At 40.6% G+C, this 21,564-nt stretch overlaps 1 protein-coding gene across 2 annotated transcripts in view; it reads right to left on the reverse strand.

Moving 5' to 3' along the window:
- The window catches only part of rspo2 (R-spondin 2), a 59,943-nt gene that overhangs the window by 30,591 nt on the left and 7,788 nt on the right, over nt 1-21,564 (reverse strand). For both annotated transcript variants that reach the window (XM_053327228.1, XM_053327227.1), the window contains exon 2: nt 5,285-5,473. In XM_053327228.1, coding sequence (XP_053183203.1) covers nt 5,285-5,473 — 189 coding nt within the window. The remainder of the gene's footprint in view (nt 1-5,284; nt 5,474-21,564) is intronic.

A 21,564-nucleotide genomic window follows, 5' to 3' on the forward strand; every position in this document is an offset into this window, starting at 1 on the left:
ACTGTGCAATGGAAATACCCACAAGCTCAGAATTAGAGCGAGAAAGCTTGAATGAGAGACAAGCAGAAACAGAGAGAGGGGAGCTGCCAGTGCTGCCAACTAAAGGTTACAAAACTCGTGATCTTTTCTTTACACAGCCTTGGTACCCTTTTGGCTGCGGCCCATGATGCATGGCTCCCATCCATCTAAAACCCAACGAATTCCCGTGAGGTACTTTAAAACTAAAACGGTCTTGGAAAAGGTATAGCCAATCACCTTCTATTTCCAGCCCTAATTTGCTGTGACAAAGCAACAAGAAATACAACAATGGGATTTGGTAACCAATTTCCTCAGCACGAGAAATGCAGTAAAACAGAAATCGCATTTGGCAATCTAAAAAAATTACCTCTGACAGAGGAGTCTCAAGTGGCACATTACGTTGGCACTGAACAAGCTGTGATATTTAAACCGTGCTTCCAGGATATTGGCAATCCCAGACCTTGATCAGACTGGATACTGGTTGGCAGCGAACACAGCTGGGGTTTCTGTGTGTTTTAAAGCATACTGTAGAGGGGTAAGAGCGACTGGGTTGGTGGCTAGAGTAAGTGTATGTGTTCGTAGCAGTGGGGGGTCCCTAATATACCCCGAGGGAGGAAGTTTTGAGCACAGCCTTGCTCTCATGCTGACCCTCTCAACACTTTCTCTCTTGTAAAAGACAGCTCTGATAGTCGCCTTTCAGCTCATAATTCTTTCAGCCAGAGAACTCGCTTGTGATACAAAATGACAGAATATGCTTTGGCTAGGGAATGTATGTTAAAACCGAGGTATTATGAAATGTGACTGAGGCGAGAGCATGACTGCACCACATTCACACAGATTTGGCTGTACATAAAGCAGCACACTGTGTGACCGTTGCTACAAATCTTCCCTGTGGAGCAGTGGGTTGACACCCACAGACACTGGTGTGGGGCCTCTTCTGGGCAAATGATAAGAACCCCCGTGGATAACACTGGAGTTACTACATATGGTTTATGGCTCATATCAACTTGTCCATTAGCTGCTGAAAGGAGTTCTAGAAAAAGCAGTGACCCAGGAATGTAATATATGGATATATACAGAAAGGTATTATGCAACAAAAAGCAATGCTAAAGAAGCGTCTCAGTAATGGCTGTTAACACTGTTGCTCCCATGTCTCGGGCCTCTTTGGAATCCAGCTGAAGTGTAGCTGTAAATGGGTCTCCAGTTATGTCATATTGCGGAAAGTATAGTTCCCATTGTTTTTGGCTCTAATTATGGTGTTATTTTTCTGACGTAGAGGGAAAACCCCTCAGAACCTTGTGCCTTAAATTTAAAATGCATGAAGCGATGCACAGTTCCCTTAGTAGCCCTGAGAAAGTTGTTGTTATTTTTCTATAGTGAACTGATAAATTAGGGTTCCCAAGGCACAGTACACTGCTACCACTGTATTCACAATAATATCCCAACAGAGTCTGGTGTCCTGAGTTTAAATTTTACTTCTGTTTGTTCCTTCTGTGCACTATACATTTGCCCCATTTAGGTGCTGGATTCTGCAAAAGATAAAGTCCATAAATTATATGAGGGCCAGATTGAGTGTGCTTCTCCTCCCAAAGTAAGTCAGTCTATCCTCATAGAGACCATAACTAATGTTGCATTCAGATTTTCTGCTCAAAAACCCATACATATCTCATTTTTTGACCAGGACGTTGACTTACGGTGGCTGAAAAAGTGTATCCGATACCTGAATTTACACACATGAACACATAAATAACATGCAAAATATATCACACAGCTAATGTTTTCACCAAGTGATAAACTGATGACCTGGCCAGGGTTTTCCCTTCCTTTTACCCAGAGAAAGCTGGGAAAGGCAACAGCCCACCCATGATGCTGAAAAAGCATATTAAAGAGTGTTTCCTAAAGGCTCTATCCAAAGTTTTCCCACCAATTTATGAAGGTTTTAAAGAAAATATCATCACATTTCGCAAATGGATTGTTTCAGTCTACTTCTAGTGCTCACTCTATCAGTCAAACATTTGTCTATGTGATTTACTTGCCTCATATTGCATCACATTGTCAGCTCACTGTGTAAAAAAGTATATTCATCCCTTTCCTACACCCATAGCTCTCCCTGTCACATGCCTGTGCCTCCTCTAGAATCCATACAGAAAAACTGTAAGTGAGGTTTTTAGCCAGTGAGCGGCTGAGTGTATAAGCCTGTTGCTTGTCTAGCTCTTGTTTTCTTTTACCCAGGCAGTCCACAAAAAAAATTCTTGAATGAGATAAGATCACACAGACAAACTCTGGTGTAATAATAAGCAGCTGCTCCATAAGTGATTTCAGCCTGTGTTTAAAAAGCACATGATAACAGAGACGTAATGCCACGTTCCAGGCTTCTTTGGAAACCAGGAGCACACGGCAGCTCTGAGAACGCCTCGCCGTCATTTGTCCGCTGTGCTTTTGAGCTTTCGCATACCAGTTGCTACTGTCAACCTAAGAGTAATATTCACTGACCTGATAATGAGCTTCCAACCCAATAAAATATCCATTTATGGCGGTCAGACACGAACTATTTAGTGAAAATGACATGCAGAACACAGCTGAGAATAAGGGGTCAAATCGGAAAAATGGATTAAAAACCATGACCGTAGTAGCGATCACATCAAAGTAGGACTCGCTCTGAGATCTGATACTACATGACAATACAAGATGTTGTTCTATGCGCAGTTTGAACGGAGAGAGATTCAGATTAACTTGCCACACATCAGGATCAGTTAGAGTCAAAATCCACCCAGCATGGGGATACAGCGGTTAGGATAGCAGGGTTACAGTAAAAAAAAAAAAAAAAAGAAAATGAAAGAAAAAAGCCTTTTTACCAGAGAACAAGATGTCTTTCTCTTCCAATTTTCTTTGAGTAATGAAAATAGGGTGAAATGACTGTCAGGCCTTTACGACTTTGCCTGTATGTGGGGAGATTTAATTAACATATAGGGCCTATGTGTGGGTGAATATGAGCATGCAGAGACTAAGTAATTCAGTTGGGGATATCTGATACCAGTAGTTTTGCTAAAAGAGGCTTCTCTGCAAAATCTCTGTGATCACATTAGCCTAAATTACACAGATGCTGCACAGAAACTAGCATGCCATCACCTGTGATTTTATAGATTGAAGTTGTTTGCTAAAATGACATTTGGTATCAATTTGGTAAATAACATGGCAAATAACAAATAAGAACAGAATTCAAAAGTATCTCTTCCTCCTCTCCACCCAGACAAGCCTTCAAGAGATAGAAAAGACGTGGTTTTATAGTCAGTCAGCCCACTTTTTGAGTGTATTTACTGACCATCAACAGCTAGGCTAATGTTAGCCTCTGTGACTGCCCTCTCACTATGAAGCTGCATGGTTCACACACCTTCCAACTGTGTTTTAAACCAGGTGATATTTGAATGTAAGTTAAGCAAAGGATACAACATGCACATAAGACATCTTTAGAGTTATGGGAAGGCACATTGTTCTTGGTAGAAGCCAACATGAAGTGCACAAGTCTGTCCACTGAACGAATGGAAATATCCCCCAAATTATTTAAATGAAGGCGCATTACTGGAGTCTGTAGTCTGTAATCTGTGATGTAATTCCTGGGTTTTAAATTCTAATCATTTAAACTACTCATTACTGAAAAAAGTCATCACAAAACTGTAATAAATGACTAATTAATGCCTTACTGACCAACAATGATGACCAATCACAGCTTGACATTGAACATGCTCTGACATCACATTGTCAGATTTTGGCTATTTAAGTCCCAATTTTATACACCTCACTGCCATCTAGGATACCAACCTATAACATTAGCTGATACAGTTTAAACATACTTTTTATTTCTTATAATCAAATGGGTAAAGCGCATGTCTTTGCATCCATGTCAGCAGTGATTGGGTAAGCAGAATATAGTTTTTTTCTTCCTGTGGTTGCTACATATTCATATTATTGGGCCTAAAGGTTCGGACACCCTCCTCTGGGGCTTCATTTTAGTGCGTCTGTCAGGAGTTTGGCTCAGGGAACCAAATGGGTTCAAGTTCCACTCTGTTTTCATATGAAACACTCAGCCAACACCTCAGGCTCCGTGTAAACCTATAAAGTCTCTCTCTTTCTCCCCCCCCCCACCCTTTCTCTTGCCCTCTCAGAGTATATTCCATGTTAAAATAAGGTTATGAGATCGGGGTGCTACATGAAGAGGTGAGGGAGACATTTCATTAATCGGATTTTAAAGTTATTCTTTAACGAGAATCATGAGAACTTTCCCATTTTTCATTGTTATTGTTGTTTTTTTTAAATAGTAAAACATAATTCAGCATGTGAAACCAAAGGTGTGGTCTGTTTTAAGTTATGAAACCAAAACAATGTTTTCCAAGAAACAGTATAATGAAAAAACTATTTACTACGTGTACTGTAGAGTGAAGGAGTAACGTGTTAGAGCAAGATCCTGTAGATATGGATACACTATCTGCAAGATATATAATGCGGTTTTAATCATCATAAATAATGTAAGAGGAGTTTAAAATGTGCTACTTTCAAGTACTCATTAGAGTTGCCTATTCAAACAGTACTAATCTTAAGGTTTAAAGCTTTGTTTTTCCTTATCAAACTTCAACTAACATACGGTTGTTGATGGAGGCTCTGGACACTGCTGTGATTGGCTTTGTATTCAAAGTCAAAAAAATACTTTGTCTGCCAATGCATTACACTGTCTACTGAAAGTCTCAAATCCACATGCCTCTGCAGACAGTCGCCAAAATAATTAGTTTCATCATTGTTGCAGTTTAAATGATATTAAATGACAAGGCTAAAAGGGCTGCTTTTCACATGTTGCTCTCAAAGTAATGATATGATATATGGCTGATTCTTCAGTGCATCTTGGTTGCATTTGCACTTGGATTTTAATGCCTTCAAACATCCTTGTGACGATAGGATGTTTGGTAATGCAGGTGTAAAGAGAAATGAGAAAGAGCGCTCATCCTCGCTGAACTGTCAAACCCCGGGGGAGACACGGCTAAGACGAGGCCTCACTGCCTACATCCACCTGTGTGAACAGATGAGCCGTTCAAATTGCGAGGTATGTGTATCTCCTCTGGATAATTGATGATGAAGCATGTGTTGTGGGAAAAGGGGAAGTTAGGGAGTATGTATGTGTGTCTGGGGAAGACAGGATGGTGGGGGTGTTGAGAGAAGAGGGCGGTGTGGGAGAATTGAGGGGTAGAATGGGTGTGTTGAACTCGGGAGGACTTACTGGAGCACATGTTGAGTTCGGGGCTGCGCATGCCGTAGTATCCGGCTGGACAGTCGTGAAGGCACTCCCCGTACTGCCTCATCCTCTCTCTCCGCAGAAACAGGAAGAGTTTGGGTGGGCAGTTTACACAGCCGTTGTCCCTGGAGCACACCGAGCAGCCTTTACAGATGGGGTACGCTCCATAGCTAGCTGCAGGACACAGAGAGGAGCAAACAGTACAGGTGATTAACAGCATTGAATCACATAGACAACATTCAATATTTAGCATTAAGGCTCTCCACACAGAGTCAGTTTGAATTACTTTCAGAATCACTTTGCAACGGTTCCTGTGGAGGAAGACACATTGTGCAATTCTCAAATTTTAGACTGTGTAGCCTAACCCTAACCCTAGCTTCTCAAAGTTAAATAATCTTTGACATTGTTCATAAGTGAGCCTCTTCCTTTCAATGCACAACTGATGAGATGACAACAGTCCACTATGTAACCCCAAAGCAACCCATGATGGACCAAATGGTGTGCTCAAACCTTTCTGGATCATTGAGTTCTTTCCCTCTTTTTCCCAGAAGGAAGAAATTGCTTGTGCTTCCTCTTGTGGTAAAATACAACACATAATTCACACCCAGTCTTTCTTTTTCCTGGCACTTTCCTGCTACCTGGTGCATGTTGGTGATGTAAACGTGCGCTGTGCCCAACCTTGCAGCTCATTCATTTGACCACTTGTAGAGAATACAGCATTATATAAATGAAAGGTCTGAAGTGTTGTTGCGGTATCGGAAGTTGCATCTAACACAGTGTTTCCAACGGTTGTATATTATGTACTAGTGATAGAAAAACATCATTCTTTTAGATCGATGTCATTACTCAACTGTGAACGACCTAGACTTCAACCGATGACAAGGACACGGTGAACTTAAGGAGACAGACGCAACTGTGGTAGGGCTGACCAGCAGAATACAACCCGAGTACAAGTATAAAACCAAAACAACCATAATAGATATATCAGCAGGATATTCTCTAAGTCATAGTAAATATGTCCAATTCAACAATTTGTCATTCATGCAAACTCTGGTTCCCCTTTTGACGTTCGAATGCTGATTGGTTATGAATGTGAATATTGCATTAATTCTGGTCAGAGTTGGCCTCCTGAACGATTGTGTTGAGACAGCCGATGAAAGCCCCCAAAACCGCAGTGGCTCTGGCCTCGGCTCGAGTTTCCTGCGGAAGACAAAGGAGCCAGTAAAAAGACAGTCCATTCCACAATAAGTGACTTTCAATGTAAACTCCTTAGTGTCCCGTTTACAGGAAAATGTCCTTGGGCGAATCCAATCTCTCTAAATGAGAGACACTTCAACTTGATCTAAGCCAAGTCTTAAATATCACAAGCAGGGACCGGGTAACAGCGCCGCTCCAATTGAGCGACCTACCACAACGCTTAATAAAACACTGTGCAGCAAACTGGACAAAAACCCTGAGAGACAGAGCAGAACATGCCTGCGTTACTGGCCGTGGATCTGCATATTAGATTTCTCTGAACAGATTCACCGAGACGAAAGTGAGCGCTAAGTGGGCCCAGTGCAAGCATCAGTTTGTAATCATGTGAAAATCAGTCAGTGGATGTCAGTGGCTGTCTTGGACTCATCTTTTTTCATTTCTTTTGTTGGAGCGCTGGGAGATAGTCTTCAGAGAGGTATGCTAGCTCTGCCAAACAACACTCATTCTCCTGAAGCCAGGGTGGATGGAAGTAAGATTAAGTGCTAATCAGAATGTGTCTCTGATGGTCTGTAGGGATGAGGTTTACGGCGACACCCCATCGATCACAGCAGCGCCGGGATGTGCACTCCAAGCCTATTCATCACACAGACTGGTGATTGTTCATCTCTAGTCGGCACTCACTCAATAAGACATGAAGGAGAAATGAAAACCCCAAATTATGACTAGTTTTGGCTCTTCCTATTCTCAAATGGAAAATTGCATCTTATGTTCAACTGTCAATTCAGTGTGTAAGATGTTATTATTCTTCATTGCAGTTTTGCCAAGGCAGGTTGTCTCTCAATTTAATACAGTATCTTCAGAGTTATTTGGCTGTCTTTGGTGGACACAGGCCGGTTTTATCACATTTACAACTGGCTCGTAGTATTTAAATAAAGTGCCTTACTGAAATTTGCTAAAATAATGTGTAGACATTTATATCTGTTCATATTTTCAACATATACAATAGAAGATACCTACATTAAAACACAGTAAAAATATAGTTATCTCTTTTATCAAAAAGGTCACTCCAGTTGTTGTATCAAGTGTTTTTCCCGTCAGTTAACACCACAAACAGAATCTGTGAAATATATATCTCACATTTCATTCTGTCAATGCTTCCATTCAGGAAAACTAAACTGCAACATTAGACCAAACCTCAATATTTAACCATATATTTCTGTAGCATATACAGTCTGGATGTGTTTACAGCAAACTGACATCTATATTAACTTGGTCACATTTACTCCCTCTGCCCCCGCCAAACTGACAGACAGAGAAAGCCAACTTGGCAAAAGTAGATAACTGTGAGGCTGGAAAGCTTATTTCTCGGGGCCTTTTTGAATGGGTTGGACTCTATCACTATTGACAGTTTGCTAACAGTACCATCCCAACAATAATAGAAAAATAAAATCTAGGCCTGCGGTCATCTTAGATCACTGGCTGGTCAATCAGCGAGGAAATTACAGTCACTGAAAAGCCTCTTCATGTGTCTGGCTCACAGATCCTGCTCACTCTTTGTTGTCAAACATTTGTTTTGCTGGTTGCTAATCTCGCAACGCATGCTGATTGAGGATAACATAATCACACGCCGTTTGAATGCAGCAGATCCCACATCCTGGAATTAGAGTACGATTGGGGATAAAAAATTTTAAAAAAGAGGGGGGAAGGAACGGCTGTGTACAGTGGAGAGAAACTCTTTTGGTGCTGATCTTGGGAGATTAGCTTGTGTGTGTCTGTGGAAAGGTTTGGGGGTTCAGGCCACAGGTATGTCAGGAAAGAGGCCACAATTCACAGTGTCTGGAACAGCGCATTCCAACTCACGTCCTACACTACCGGCATAATGTCTAGCGCACTTTACATCAATCTGTCAGCTGCCAGAAGCTTTGAGCCATTCTTAAAGAAAACACTCATTCATATGAATCTGAAAGTAGCTCCTCTACAGCAGGACAACTCAAAGCTTTTTTTATCTTAGTGAGCTTTATCGGTATGAATATTAAAAACTGCTCGCTAAAAAGTGGTAGTGAAGAAAATCAAAGGGAAATGAGTATAGTGTTAGGACTGAAGTCTCTGTAGATCATGCTCGCTTAATCTAATTTTGGAAGAACGTAAAGCTGTGTGTTTAGTTTGCTGGGGGCTGTGTTCTGCGTTATGGATGTGGTCTTTGTCCTGTACATTGTTTGCCTTTTTTTCTGTTGGAAAACAGCAGACACTTTCAAACCCAGTCTACCCCAAACATCAACCCTACTTTGACACATGCTCGCCTGCTTTCTACGGCTTCTTCTTCTTTTTTCCACAAATCATGTAATGCCTTGGCTCTTGTGTGTATTTCTTCTGTCAATCACATTGAAACTGAAGTGACCCAGGCATATAAGAAAAAGCCGCACAGAAAGCGGTCATTGTGAGAATATGGATACCAGGTTCAACCATACATGTTTTTCGAGACGGGGGAGGGGAGGGGATGGGGGCGCAGGCCATTAGAAGTGCCACTCCCAGCACACGATGAACCGACGTCGTTTACGGTTTCAACCACAGAATACATATTACGAGAAACAAAACAAATCCACAGTTCCCACTTCTGACAGCTAAGTGAGGATCCCTCTGAGCCTCGAGTATTGTATGTACAAAAGGCCGGGGTCCATGTGAACATCACTTAAGAAGCCTCTGCAAGGACTTTTTAACACAAAGGCTTAATAAATGCCTCAATATGTCATGTCTACAAGTCAGAGAGTTGGTATGAAGCCACTGCTCTTGTATAGGAACCACATGAACAACTCTTCACATAACCTCTAACTCACCCATCAATAATATATAGTGACAGATAGACTGAGGATGAATCCAGTGCACCAAATATAGAAAAATAGTGTTTGAATTTTGATGGGATCCCTTATTTAATTTGCATTTATAGGGGGAAATTTACCAAATTAGTATGTTTTAGGACAACTGACATTTGGCTTATTTGCCAAGAATTGCATAAAAAGATTAATACCATTCATATGTCTCTGGGTTAATATGAAGCTACAGTAAGTGGCCTGTTAGCTTAGGTTAGGAAGGGAAAAAAAAGAAAAGTAGAAACAGGTGGAAACATGGCTCCATAAAAAACCTAGTCATTTTTACACTTTAGTATTTGTATAGATTACATTTGGACAGAGCCAGATTAGCTGTTTGCTTCCAGTCTGTATCATAAGCTCTTTATCTTAAAGTGGCTGTTAGCTCCAGCTAGAATATATTTACTGTACAGGCTCAAGAGTGCTATCAATCTTCTCATTTAACTTTCCTAAAAAACATCAAACTATTCCTTTAAAATTAAATCCAAGACCAGTCCTTTTTTTTTACTAATCATCTTTGAAACTATTACATTTGACAGTTTTCAAAAATCTTAAATTAAGGCATGAAATCAGCATTACACGGTGAAATGGCCTCGCAGATTTTCATTGATAAGTATATAGGTTGTTCAGGTGAAGTTTTGCTCTTTCATTCATGCGAAACAGTCAAGCTTATAACATGAAGAATGACGGCATGCTTGGAGCTCGGCGCTTACATTCTACAGTCATGGGCTTGCTGGGAGGTTTGCTCTGAATGCGGCTCAAGAGCAATTAGGGCTGCAGTGAGATCCAGCAGAAACCCAAACTCCGTCTCAGGTACGTTTTTATGAGTCCAAAGCAAGCGTGACAGACTGCACTCAGGGCTGCCAAAAGCCTCCACATATACAGGGGGTTCCACCCATGGCCGGCTAACTTCCTGCCTTCCACTCACCTACCGTTACCCATGAAATCATTCACATTGACCCATTCCAACTTGTTGCAACCCAAAACCCTAACAAGGCAAATTGCACATATTTCTTGTGTTTCTTTTAGAGCCCTGAACTCAACACTGAGAACAAGAAGACATTCTTACGTAGGGTTTCACTGATGTGGGATGTTGCAGTTCTAAAATATTCGGATAAAAATATTTTAAGGCTGGTGCTACTGAAAACTGATACTCTGTAACCATTTCCAGGTCTTTCAAATGGACAATTTAATTGTAATTCTAAAAATAACAAGAAAAGGTATTCAAGAGTGAGAAATATAGTATAATATAAACCTTTGTTTTAATAAAAGCTACAACAAATCTTTATAGTTTTAGTAGCATTTCCGTATGTTTGATGTTTTATGGATAAAGTGGGGAATAAGAAATGCCAAAACATATATATTCATGTATTATAGAAGTCTATGATGGTCTGCCATTCCTGAAAAAAAAGTTTAAAAATGATGACATTCCTCTTTGTAATCTCTCACCTGCTCACTTCAATCAGTTGTCCACTAACCTGCTACCAACGCTGTTGTAAGAATTATTGACTGCTCCCCAGTTAACTCCCCAAAGAGAGTACTCATAGTTACATTTCCTAAATATTATCCACATTAGTAGTTGACATTGGCCACAGAGGTATACAACAGGGGCTCAAGGGATACATGTTTTCATTAGACCCTAGTTTATCTTGTCATCTATTATTTTAACACCGTACCAAATGGAATACGATAGCAGCAAATAGCGACTGGGACCAAACGCGTGTCTTGATTAACTGCAGACTTGAGATAATATCATAATGCTGCAGTGAATTCCAAAGACAGCAAATGGAAGACAAGAGCTTATATTAAAGCACAACTGTTTCTATTCTCACAGTTCTCCTCCATTTCTCTAAGGGCCCCTGGTATGTAAATCTAATAACGCAGAATGTGAATGCAACTAACCAGCAGCCACACTGTCCATTGTTTTAAAAAAGACACTTACAGTACAGCACACATGAGAAAGTTTGGTATCATTGAGTACCACGATAGAAAAAAAAGGTTCACATTTATTCACTACATCTATACTGACTATAAATGTTATATTGTGAAGAAGCAGCAATGGCAAACCTCAGGTTTTAGAGTTACATAGCAGCAGCAGGTCAAGAAGATTTGTGCTCTCATGTGGAAAGCATCGCATTCACCAACAGAATTATACGCTTTCCTCGTGGCACTGAGACAATTATTGTTTATTGTCCACCTCCCTTGTTCCCCCTAAATGATGGTGTAAGCTTACTGCTGCTCCACTTTAGAGGAAAAAAGAGAGAGGGCCTGGGAGAGAGAGAGGGCAGACATGGGACAGCGCAGCTTTGCAGCCACCGGCAGGCTGGAGGCGAATTGAAGCGTAAGAAGCAACCGCCGCTTTCTGGATCTCTGAAAGTGCACGAGAGCCAATAGTGTCAATCCTCGCACCTTGAGTTCACCAGCCGTTGTAACGGGGCAACATTGTTCAAGCTTGTTAAAAGCTGCTACAGGAAAAATGACATCAAACCGCCTGCTTTTCAGGACCGTGACTTTATTTGTCGTGGATCTGGAAGTGGCACTTAACTCGAGAATTGTGGAGAAAAAACAGAAGGGGTAGGAAGGGGTACATCGGGCCTGTGCACTGAAGGCACATTTCTGTTCCAATTTAGCAGAAAATATGTTGGACTTGCCTGCAACTCTTTTCCAGCTGGAACAAGTCAGGTTTTAGGATCTACGTTTTTCCCCCAGTTTACTTTAACAGATCATACTGTAAGCACATGTTTATAATTCAGGACAGTCCTGCTGCTTATAATGATTTTGCAGCATGAGGCTGAGCAAACACATTCGCTGTCAGACATATTAGCTCGGCCAAAGTGTTCCTGTGACACAGATCCACTGGGCGAGGCGGGCAGCGAAAGAGATTTGAACCTTCACTTGAAAGGGTGGTGGTTTATATGGCGAATGGGTAAAACAGGCAGCCACGGTTCAAACAGGCAACTGGAAAATGGGGGCCAATTTAAAGCTACACTTTTTAGTACGCAATAAAACAGAAGCTCAAGGTAATTTACTTTGGTGCGATTCAACAGGTTGAGCTAAAGTCACACGCAGGTGAAAAAGCGTTATTTGACTCATTGCAGGATCACATCACCACCATACAAACTAAATGTGATTAAAGGAATAGTTTGACATTATTGGAACAATGTGTATCCTCCCTGTTAGATGATCAATGATCAGGTGAGACAGGTGAATAACCTCCGGGCATAGCAAATGATTGTATTTACACTTTGTTTTTTGTAGCTTGTTGCTTTAACAAATGAGATATAACTTATTAATGGTGCACTTTAGAGGAGCTGGTAGGGGGATATGGACAGAGCCAAACTTGCTGATTCCTCCTCTTTCCAGTCTTTATACCAAGCTAATCAGCTGCCTCATATTTAATGTACGGAGATGAGAGTGGTATTAATCTTCTTGTCTAGCTCAATAAAGTGAATATGCTTATTTCCCATAATGTTCAACTACTTCTTTTTACGAAGCAAAACTACAGCATTTAACTTTTGCTGTCCAGTGACCACTGCAGCTACAAGTAACAATTACGAAAAGATGCCAAATGCATAATACTGGTGTAGAATTAAGCTGAAATCCTAGACTATTGTTACTGTTAACACAATTGGACAGGACAAGGGCCTTGCTAACATTAGTCCCTAACTGGTCATACCAGCCCAAGTAAGGCTGTATCAGTAAAAGCCCAGAGTGAACTGAATTGAGCAAAGGTGCTTTTTTAAATATATTGCTTTTATGAATTCAACATTCCATTTGTAAGAGGTCATCACCAAATCTATCTTAGCCCACATCGAATCAATTTAGCTGTTATCCTGTTTAAGTAAAAAAAAAAATCAAAAATTAATCAAAAGCGATTAGTTAGAGAAATTATATATCATCTAATCTGTCCAGAAAATGTCCTACACAGTATTTTATGAAAATCACCCTGTCCCATCTTGTCTCAACCTGCAGCCGTCAATAGAGACATTAACAGCATTTCTGAGTCAATCTGGAACCGCTCTCCGCACCTTTCACCCATCTGTCCAACCCTACTCGTCATGCCTCTCTCCATTACACCCTTTCCAATCCTATATGAAGACCCTCAGTTAGTTCACTTCCTTATTAATATCTTTATGATGGATTATGACTTAAATCCAATGTCCTGGGTCAAATCCCACATCTGGATCTCCTGATGTGAAAGAGACCTCGTAATTCCTGTTAGAGAAAAAATTAAAGGAAAAATAAGAAAGAAGAGGTGACCTAATCTCACGGTATGTTCTGCAGTCTTTTCACACGTTCTGCCACATTGATGGACACTTTAAAAACCTTGACCATAACAGACGTGACAGCCATGGAAAGCTCAGTGGTCACAAAAGCAGGAAAAAAATGAAAGAATGAGCTTGATGTGGTGGTCAAGTAACAACATCGCCTCTTCACTGTGGGTTGCGGTCCCGTAAAGCGTTTTACAATCGAGCCTGGCCTTGAAAACAACGGAATCTCTGTTCACAGTCAGTGTCTACAATGCTTAAACCATATACTAAAACAATGCAAACCTCTAATCAGGTTAAACTTTTGCTCCAGTGACGGGAAAATCCATTCCTTTAAAACTACTAAAAATAGCGATGGGTAATGCTGCATTTATGGGGTCCGTTTTATTTTTGGTGGTGTAGTGCATGTATTTACGGCAACAGCTGTTAAGTGGTTACACCGAAAAATAGTGTCAATTGCAACACTTCATTACAATTTAAAGCATGGAACATCCCGAACTGCGTGATCCTTTGCTGTCAAATGAGATTAACTATAAAAGGCATTTTGCGAGTCTAAAACCAAAATCTCATTACTGTGTTTTGTTTTTTTTAATCAACTTGTTACTTCCTGCTGGCCCAGGTCATCACTCAGCATCTGCTTTTAATTCCCCTATTGGTCATATCCATTTTTCTACGCCATGGTTGGTCTGCGCAGGTGTAAAAGGACTTTATGACACTTGGGAATGGAAGAACTGTGGGAGTTAATCAGTGACTCAGGATGATGGACTTTATCGCTCTCTGGGCAGACACTAGGAGACAAGCATGTGGTTTATGTTTCTTGCCAGCGCTTCTTTTACTCTCGCCCATCCTTATTCAATCTTTCAAAGAAAAAAGGTAGATGTTCTTGTGAAACACCCTGGTAATTTTCTACTCATCTCCACAGGTTTTCTCAGCACCTCACACCATAACTACAGTGTTATTCCACAAATGCAGTATGATCTCAAGTCTACAAACCACCATGTGAACCATGGGTCAAGCTAAGCAGATTTAGTCAATATAGATTTTGAGATTTTTTGTAGAGATGATGAAATGCCCTCAAACGTAACATTTCAACATTTAAGATTGGGTTTGATAAATTATGGCTCTCTGTGTAAATGTGCCAAAAGCATATTGGCCTTTAGCTGAAAAACTATATGGAATAGCTTACTATAAATCTTTATATGTACACATATAGTTTTAGCTGTGAGAGTCCAGAGCTCAGGCATGCTACATTTGGAAAGGGTTAGTTCGACTGTCCAGGAGGTGATTGTAAAATACTGTAAGTTTTTCAGGAAATTCAATTGTTAGGGAAATCAGATGGTAAATATTTATGGTCATGCAGCTGAAGGAACTTGTGCCCAAACATCTAAGTAAAAATGTTTCTATAACGAGCAGTTTGAACCTATCTAGAATGTTCTTTTACTGCAAGTCTCATGATTTTTAAGTTATAGATACTAAAAATCTTTTTTTTTTTCTGGGGGGGGGGGGGTGGGGACTGGTTACCTGGCATATTGTATTTTTTCCAATTGTTTTTGCATTGACCAGGCACCAAAATAATGTAAGTTAATAAGCTAAGAAAGAAAGAAGACATGTAATTAAACTATGTAGGCATTATATACCAAAACATTTTACTTTAAAGGAAAATTTCTGAATATTTAAAAAAGTTTCATCCCAACAAATCAGTTGTGTCAAAAAATGTGTTTTCCTTTAAAGAACGGAGTAAAAAAAATCACAGGTGGACGTAAAGCTACCAATTAGTCTCTGTTATAGCACTTTAGTGCCTGAAGCACACAATTTTGTCCAACTAATTAGTGACAGTAACCAATCATCCTTAAGTATAGATTCAAGCAGTGCAAAAATAGAGAAATGTGCTCCAAAACAAGGGGAAAAGTTTGGAACATTGAATATTTCAGTATTTACACTCCCTCAAATCCACTCAAGCTGTGAGAGAAATGTGTTTCCCCTCAGAACAGAAAGAAGAAAAGGCTGGGTGGAGGAAAAGGTGGAGTGGCTCCGATTAGCCCACATGTTGGTAATTCATCACACATAAACCTCACACCTAATTTTCACACCTGTAGCTCAATGTGCTGGAAGTCTAGTAATTCACTCACTCACTCACACACCCACACACACACACACACACGCAGACAGACAGACAGACCGCTGAGTGGGACTTGGCTGCGCGGGAGTAGAACGAGGCCATCGCAGGCATGGATCAGTAAAGTCGGCGGGCATGCTTGGCATATTTGCACCCCATGCAGCATTGCTCTGTCTCTCCCACCCTAACCCATGTTCCCTCTCCCGATCCCATTTGTCATCACCTTGACTAAACCCATCCCAACTTCCAGCTCACACATCTGAAAAACAAAAGAGTTGGATGTGAATTCTTTTTACTTGCCAGAAAACGCAACATAGCTGCAGATCCAGATGGGAGATACTTGTCTTTTGTTGATGTGTCACGCAAAACAGAGTGTAAACTGAAATACTATGAAATCATCATAGAAATGACAGTTTTATTGTTTCCTATCACTGATTGACAGTGCTGGAAAAATAACCAAAACATTCACTTCAATTAAAATACAAATGGCTTCACAGTTTGTTAAATCAGTCACAGGGAAAATCCGGCATTAAAAATACTGAAACCAAAGTATTAAAGTGTGATTAAATTAAATTAATGATTGATCTAACTTAAAACTACACTTGACTAAATAATATTATATCAAGGTCCACTTACTTTTCCAGAGATTTAAACCAGATGTCACAGTCTTTATTAGAGGTTGAAGTTTGCTACTAAGTAACAATTTACTAACTAACTAGTAGTGACTAACAACTTTTCTACTGCATGAGATAAGTTAGATAAGGCTGAAAGCTCCAAATAAATTTAATAAGTGGGCCTTGAGTGTTTTTTTTGTCAAACAACTACTTTAATATCAAGAAATAACATTCCCATTAAATTAAACAGTTCAAGCTGTTTTAATCAATACTTTTATAATAACAATGGATAAAATGACTAAGTGAGGGTTATTCGTGACAACCGCAGGGAGAATTACGAAAAAATACTCCTAGTGTTTCATACTAGTGTTTCAGCATCTTCCAGCTAATTGTTTTAGTTTTATAGCCAGCTTTAATAATGTAATTTTCCGTCACAACAAGCAGCTGCTTTTAGTAAAAGAGCTCATATAAAACCTATTTTACACTGTCTGCCAGCACCAAACAGCATACAGACAAAACTGGCAACAAGCTGGTGAACACAGTGGAGCAGTTTGCAGCTTAAAAAGCCAGATATCTGCCTGAGGAGCCGGTGGAGACCAAAACAGAGCTAAAAGTAGAGTGAAAATTGGACTTATGTCCATCAGGTAGCTAAAAGCATGACTCCAAATCAATGCTAATGTTGCTACATATTTGCTAGATGAGTAATAGATATAACAGAACTTCCATATTAACATAAGAGTTGAAATATATCATTTCAGTGTTGTGTTTTTGCTGCTGTCAAGTGGCCAAAAGCAGTATTGCAGGTTTCACTTTTAAGAATGGTTTAAAACACAATTTCGTTTCTTTGTTACTTTTTTTCTGCATTATTATTACTATTATTAGTTGCTGTTTTTTTACTGGATTTCAGGCTTTAATAAATGTCCTTAGTGACTCACCCAATACTGCTGGTTACAGAGCTCATATGATTCAGCCTGTAGCCACTTAATAACATATTTTTAATTAGATTTTCAAGATACAGTGTCTGGTAGTTCATTTATTGGAACAATAATCCTTGGACACACAGGAAGTGCTGAATTTTACATTTCTGTAGAAGTACCAGGCCGTCAGCATGAGCAACGCAGGAGCAAAAGAGCGCTACCTAAACAAACTCAAATTTCACCCACAGGCACGAATACGAAGAAAACATCACACTGTTGGACCGAGAGGGATCTCTGGGAAGTACAAAGTGCTTAAAATTAAAGATGGAGACAAAATAATAAAAACGAGGAAAGAAAAACAAGAACTCACTCCCAAAAAATAAAATTCAATACACACTCTAACTGACTACAGCCACCGTCTTCATACCGATCCTAAGTAGGCACAATGTGAGCGTCTGCTACAAAGTTCTACCTCATTAACCCTTTAACAAGAGACAACCCTCACACCCCTCCTCGCCCGCCGAGGCCAACAGGGAGATCTGAGGTGATCGCCAGGGTCAAAAGTGGAGCGCACCACAGGGGACAGATGGCAAAGACCTAGTCTCACTTTCACACATGGTGCTTGTCACAAAGAAACCGTAAACATCAAAGCTTTATTTTTCTACCCCCCCCCCCCCCCCCCAAAAAAAAAGAACCAACAACCTGGAGCTGGATCCAATATCTACATTAGGTCATTGACGGGAAACGAAGACAACCTTGTTTGTTTTGTCGCGTAAATGGCTTCTGTTTCCCATAAGAGAACTGGACGTTACCGTTAGGGGTTGTTAGAGGGTTAATATTAAATATCTTCATCCTGCAAACAGGAAATATGTTGCGCCAGCTGTCTTTAAATGTGGCCACGTCTTGATCAATAACTTAGCTGCTCTGGCTGTTCTGTTAAAAGTTAATTCCAGTTAAGAGTCACCAGTGCATTACAGACCAGGACTGACACGCACACATACACAAGACTTGGGAGAAAAGTTCATCTGAGGTGTTTCACAGGCCTGCACAGTACGTTTAGACGTGTACACTGTGTCGAGATGATAGCAGTTACCTCCTTCGCTAGCAGGTGTATGGGTCACATCTGGCCACATGTTCTCACACCACCAAACCACCTTGAATGGCTGGCAGTGCCCGGGCGTCTTTAACAGGACCAGCTTGTGTTGGCTCTAAAAGTCCACACTCAGCCCTCGGGGGATGGGGGGGGGGGGTTTCTATGTTGCCATTTAGGGGGGAAAGAAGGTTCGGGATGAATGCTTTCATTAAGTGTGAGGGGATGAGTGAATTAAAAAAAGTCCAAGCGGAACACGTAAAGCACAACAAAAACAACAATATGTGTGCTAAGTTAAAATCGTTTCAGCTGAAAGTTGTGCATGTGCTTCTGGGGGTGGAAATGTGTGGAAAAATAATCCATTGCCACACACACACACACATACACACACACACAAAAAGAGCTTTGGTATGCAGGTGAGCTAAAATCAAACTAAGGTGTTAGATGTTGCAATAAAAGGAACTTTTGGATAAGCAGACAGAGTTCCATCCAAAATCTCTGGGTGGCATGACACCGCTCAGTCTATTGTTACAAGGAGGCTACAGAGTCAGATGCATGGAGCTGTACCTGTCTTGTGCCTACATGCCACAGTGTTTACTTAAACAAATGAGCAACAAATTGCGTTGTCATGTATTGGCTGCCATTACAACAATGTTCCACGGCACTGGATGTGCCAAAGAGCTATGCAATAACTCAGCCGCAGGAGTTGTCTCCTCTTCTCTAAACAATAAGGTTTCTCCAGAACAAAAAAAAAATCTTCAATGTAATCTTATTCTCCAAAAATCGAACTTTCACCTCCAAAGTTGCATGGGCTCTTTTTTAAGAATACACAGCTACTCATATGCATATATGTGCTTGATGATGATGATAACCAGCTCCACATTGTCCATTTCACTTCACCACTGTCCATTACTGCGCCGAGGCAGTACCATCTCTAAAGCCATTAGCTAGTAAACATGTAAACTACATGTGACCCCTGTCTACAGATACCTATTAGTTATGACTCCTGCTGGTGACAGCTGTTTACACAGCTAAAGCCGCTGCTCCTGAGACCTGGCCCTAGTCCAAATAAAATAATATCCAGTTAAGGAGAAGTCAGCCAAGATGTAACACAAGTGCATAACTAGAGGGGGAAAAAAGTGAAAGAATCTGAGAAATGTTAATGGACTTCTTTTAAAGCGTTATATATTTCTGTGTAGCATTTGTCTCTACCACAGTCTTGTTTCATTGTCTGGACCCTAAAACAAGATTAGTGAGAAACCCTAGTGGGGAGAGAAAAGTCAAAAGCAGTCACACCACAATTGATGTTCTCTTTTACAAAGCGCAACGTTAAAATATGCTGCATTAAAATCGTAACACAGCTTACAAATTTCTCCCCACAATTAGACTTGTACTCTCTCTTTTTTTACAGAATGTGTGTGTGTGCGTGCATGGATCTGTGCGTGCAGCCAGAGCAAAGCACAGAAACATACACGGGCTTACAGTAAGTCAACACAGACAACATTAAGACAAACAACAACGAAGACCACAACCACACAACAACTGGGCCAGTCATGGATTGTATTACAGTAAACAGGGCTGGGACCATTGGGTTAGAGGAACATCTTTAAGAAAGAAATTGACAACTCCAATCTATTCTGCTGATAGTATTTGATAAAAAAAGCATCATCCACCATGCATCACTAACTTGTGACAGTTCATTTTAGAGAATTGTGATCTTGGAGGAGTACTAAATAGCAGCATGGTAACACCTGAGTTTCATCATGTATAGTATTTAGGCCACCACAAGCCTCCAGAACAGCTTCTCTAAGTCTGTGGAACTCTACTGAAGGAATGAACTCCATTCTACCAAATTATATTCCATCATTTGGTGTTTTGATGGTGTTTCTTTCTAACATGTCGCTCTGAAACTCTCCCATAGGTGTCCAGTTGTGCTGACATGACAGAGCCATCACCACAGCATATGATTCACATCATTTTCACGCTCATCAAAGCATTCGGCTGGTCCTCGTGCCATCTGCATTTGTTGATTCTCCGCTCATTTTTTCCAAGTTTTTCCTTGAATCTGTCACCCGCCTGGAGGCAATACTCCTTATGCAACCCAACTGCAAAAACCATCCAAACAAACCGTGAGATGTAATTGGATTGACAAGATGTTGGATCCGCCCACAAAAGCCTGATTGTGAAAGGGCGTCAGCATGGAGTCTGGCTCTAGTCAGACTGTAAAAAAAAAAAAAATTGGTGGACACTAACATAACAACCCCCAGCTTGAAGCTCCGTTAATCGAGTTTTTTTTGGCCACTTGGAGTCAATGCAATGACAAAAAAAATCACAACACTGACATATTTATCTACTAAGGTAAACTTCTTTGTAAGAGGTTGCCTACTGACACTTCCAACTGTCTCAGATAGCAGTCAATCGTTGTTGTGTCCAATATTTACTCATATTTAACTCTGCTTTGGTCTCCACCAAGTCCTAAAAAACATACATGGCTTTTTAGCTGCTGAATACACTGCTTTTGTTTGTTCCACAGCAGGTAGCAGTGGGTGGGTTCATCATCTTTCTCACGCTTTACGCTGATGAGAATTCACTTTACATTGACGAGAATGCACGGGACTGAAAAACATAAGTTGCATTCAGTAAGACAAAAAACAATGAGCTGAAAAAAGCTGTTCTGTAGAGCTGTGGGAAACTGCACAGTCTGGTCGAAATTCTCTGTGGGTTGTTAGTATGAAAATATTAATTAGAACAGATTGAACCCTCTATAAAGCAAAGTTTTTCCTACCTTCGACACTCACAGGTCAGCTGGTTTTGGCAAGGTGAAGCTAATAGGGAAATTATAGTTAAAACAGGGGTGGAAGGCAGCAAGGAAAGAAAAAAAAGAAGCACAGAACAGCTTAATATGCACCACATAATACATGTTCGAAAACAGTGAACATCTGTGTTGTTTTTCCACGCTGAAGGACAGGAAAGAGCTGAGGGGCCAGACATGGATCATGCGCTTACAGCTTGACAAGTAGGATGCTAGCCAGTTAGCTAGCAGTTATGTAGAAACAGAAGTAATCACACAGCTCATCAAGATGAGCGACAATTAGGGTGTGATCTTGAACAACTCTGGCGAAGTCGAGCAATACGCTGCCTAGAGGTGAAACCATGCACACTCCAGCTACCATTACATGATTGATCTGCAGTCTTATTG

The sequence above is a fragment of the Scomber japonicus genome, chromosome 10 (genome assembly GCF_027409825.1).
Source record: "Scomber japonicus isolate fScoJap1 chromosome 10, fScoJap1.pri, whole genome shotgun sequence".
Lineage (NCBI taxonomy): Eukaryota > Metazoa > Chordata > Actinopteri > Scombriformes > Scombridae > Scomber > Scomber japonicus.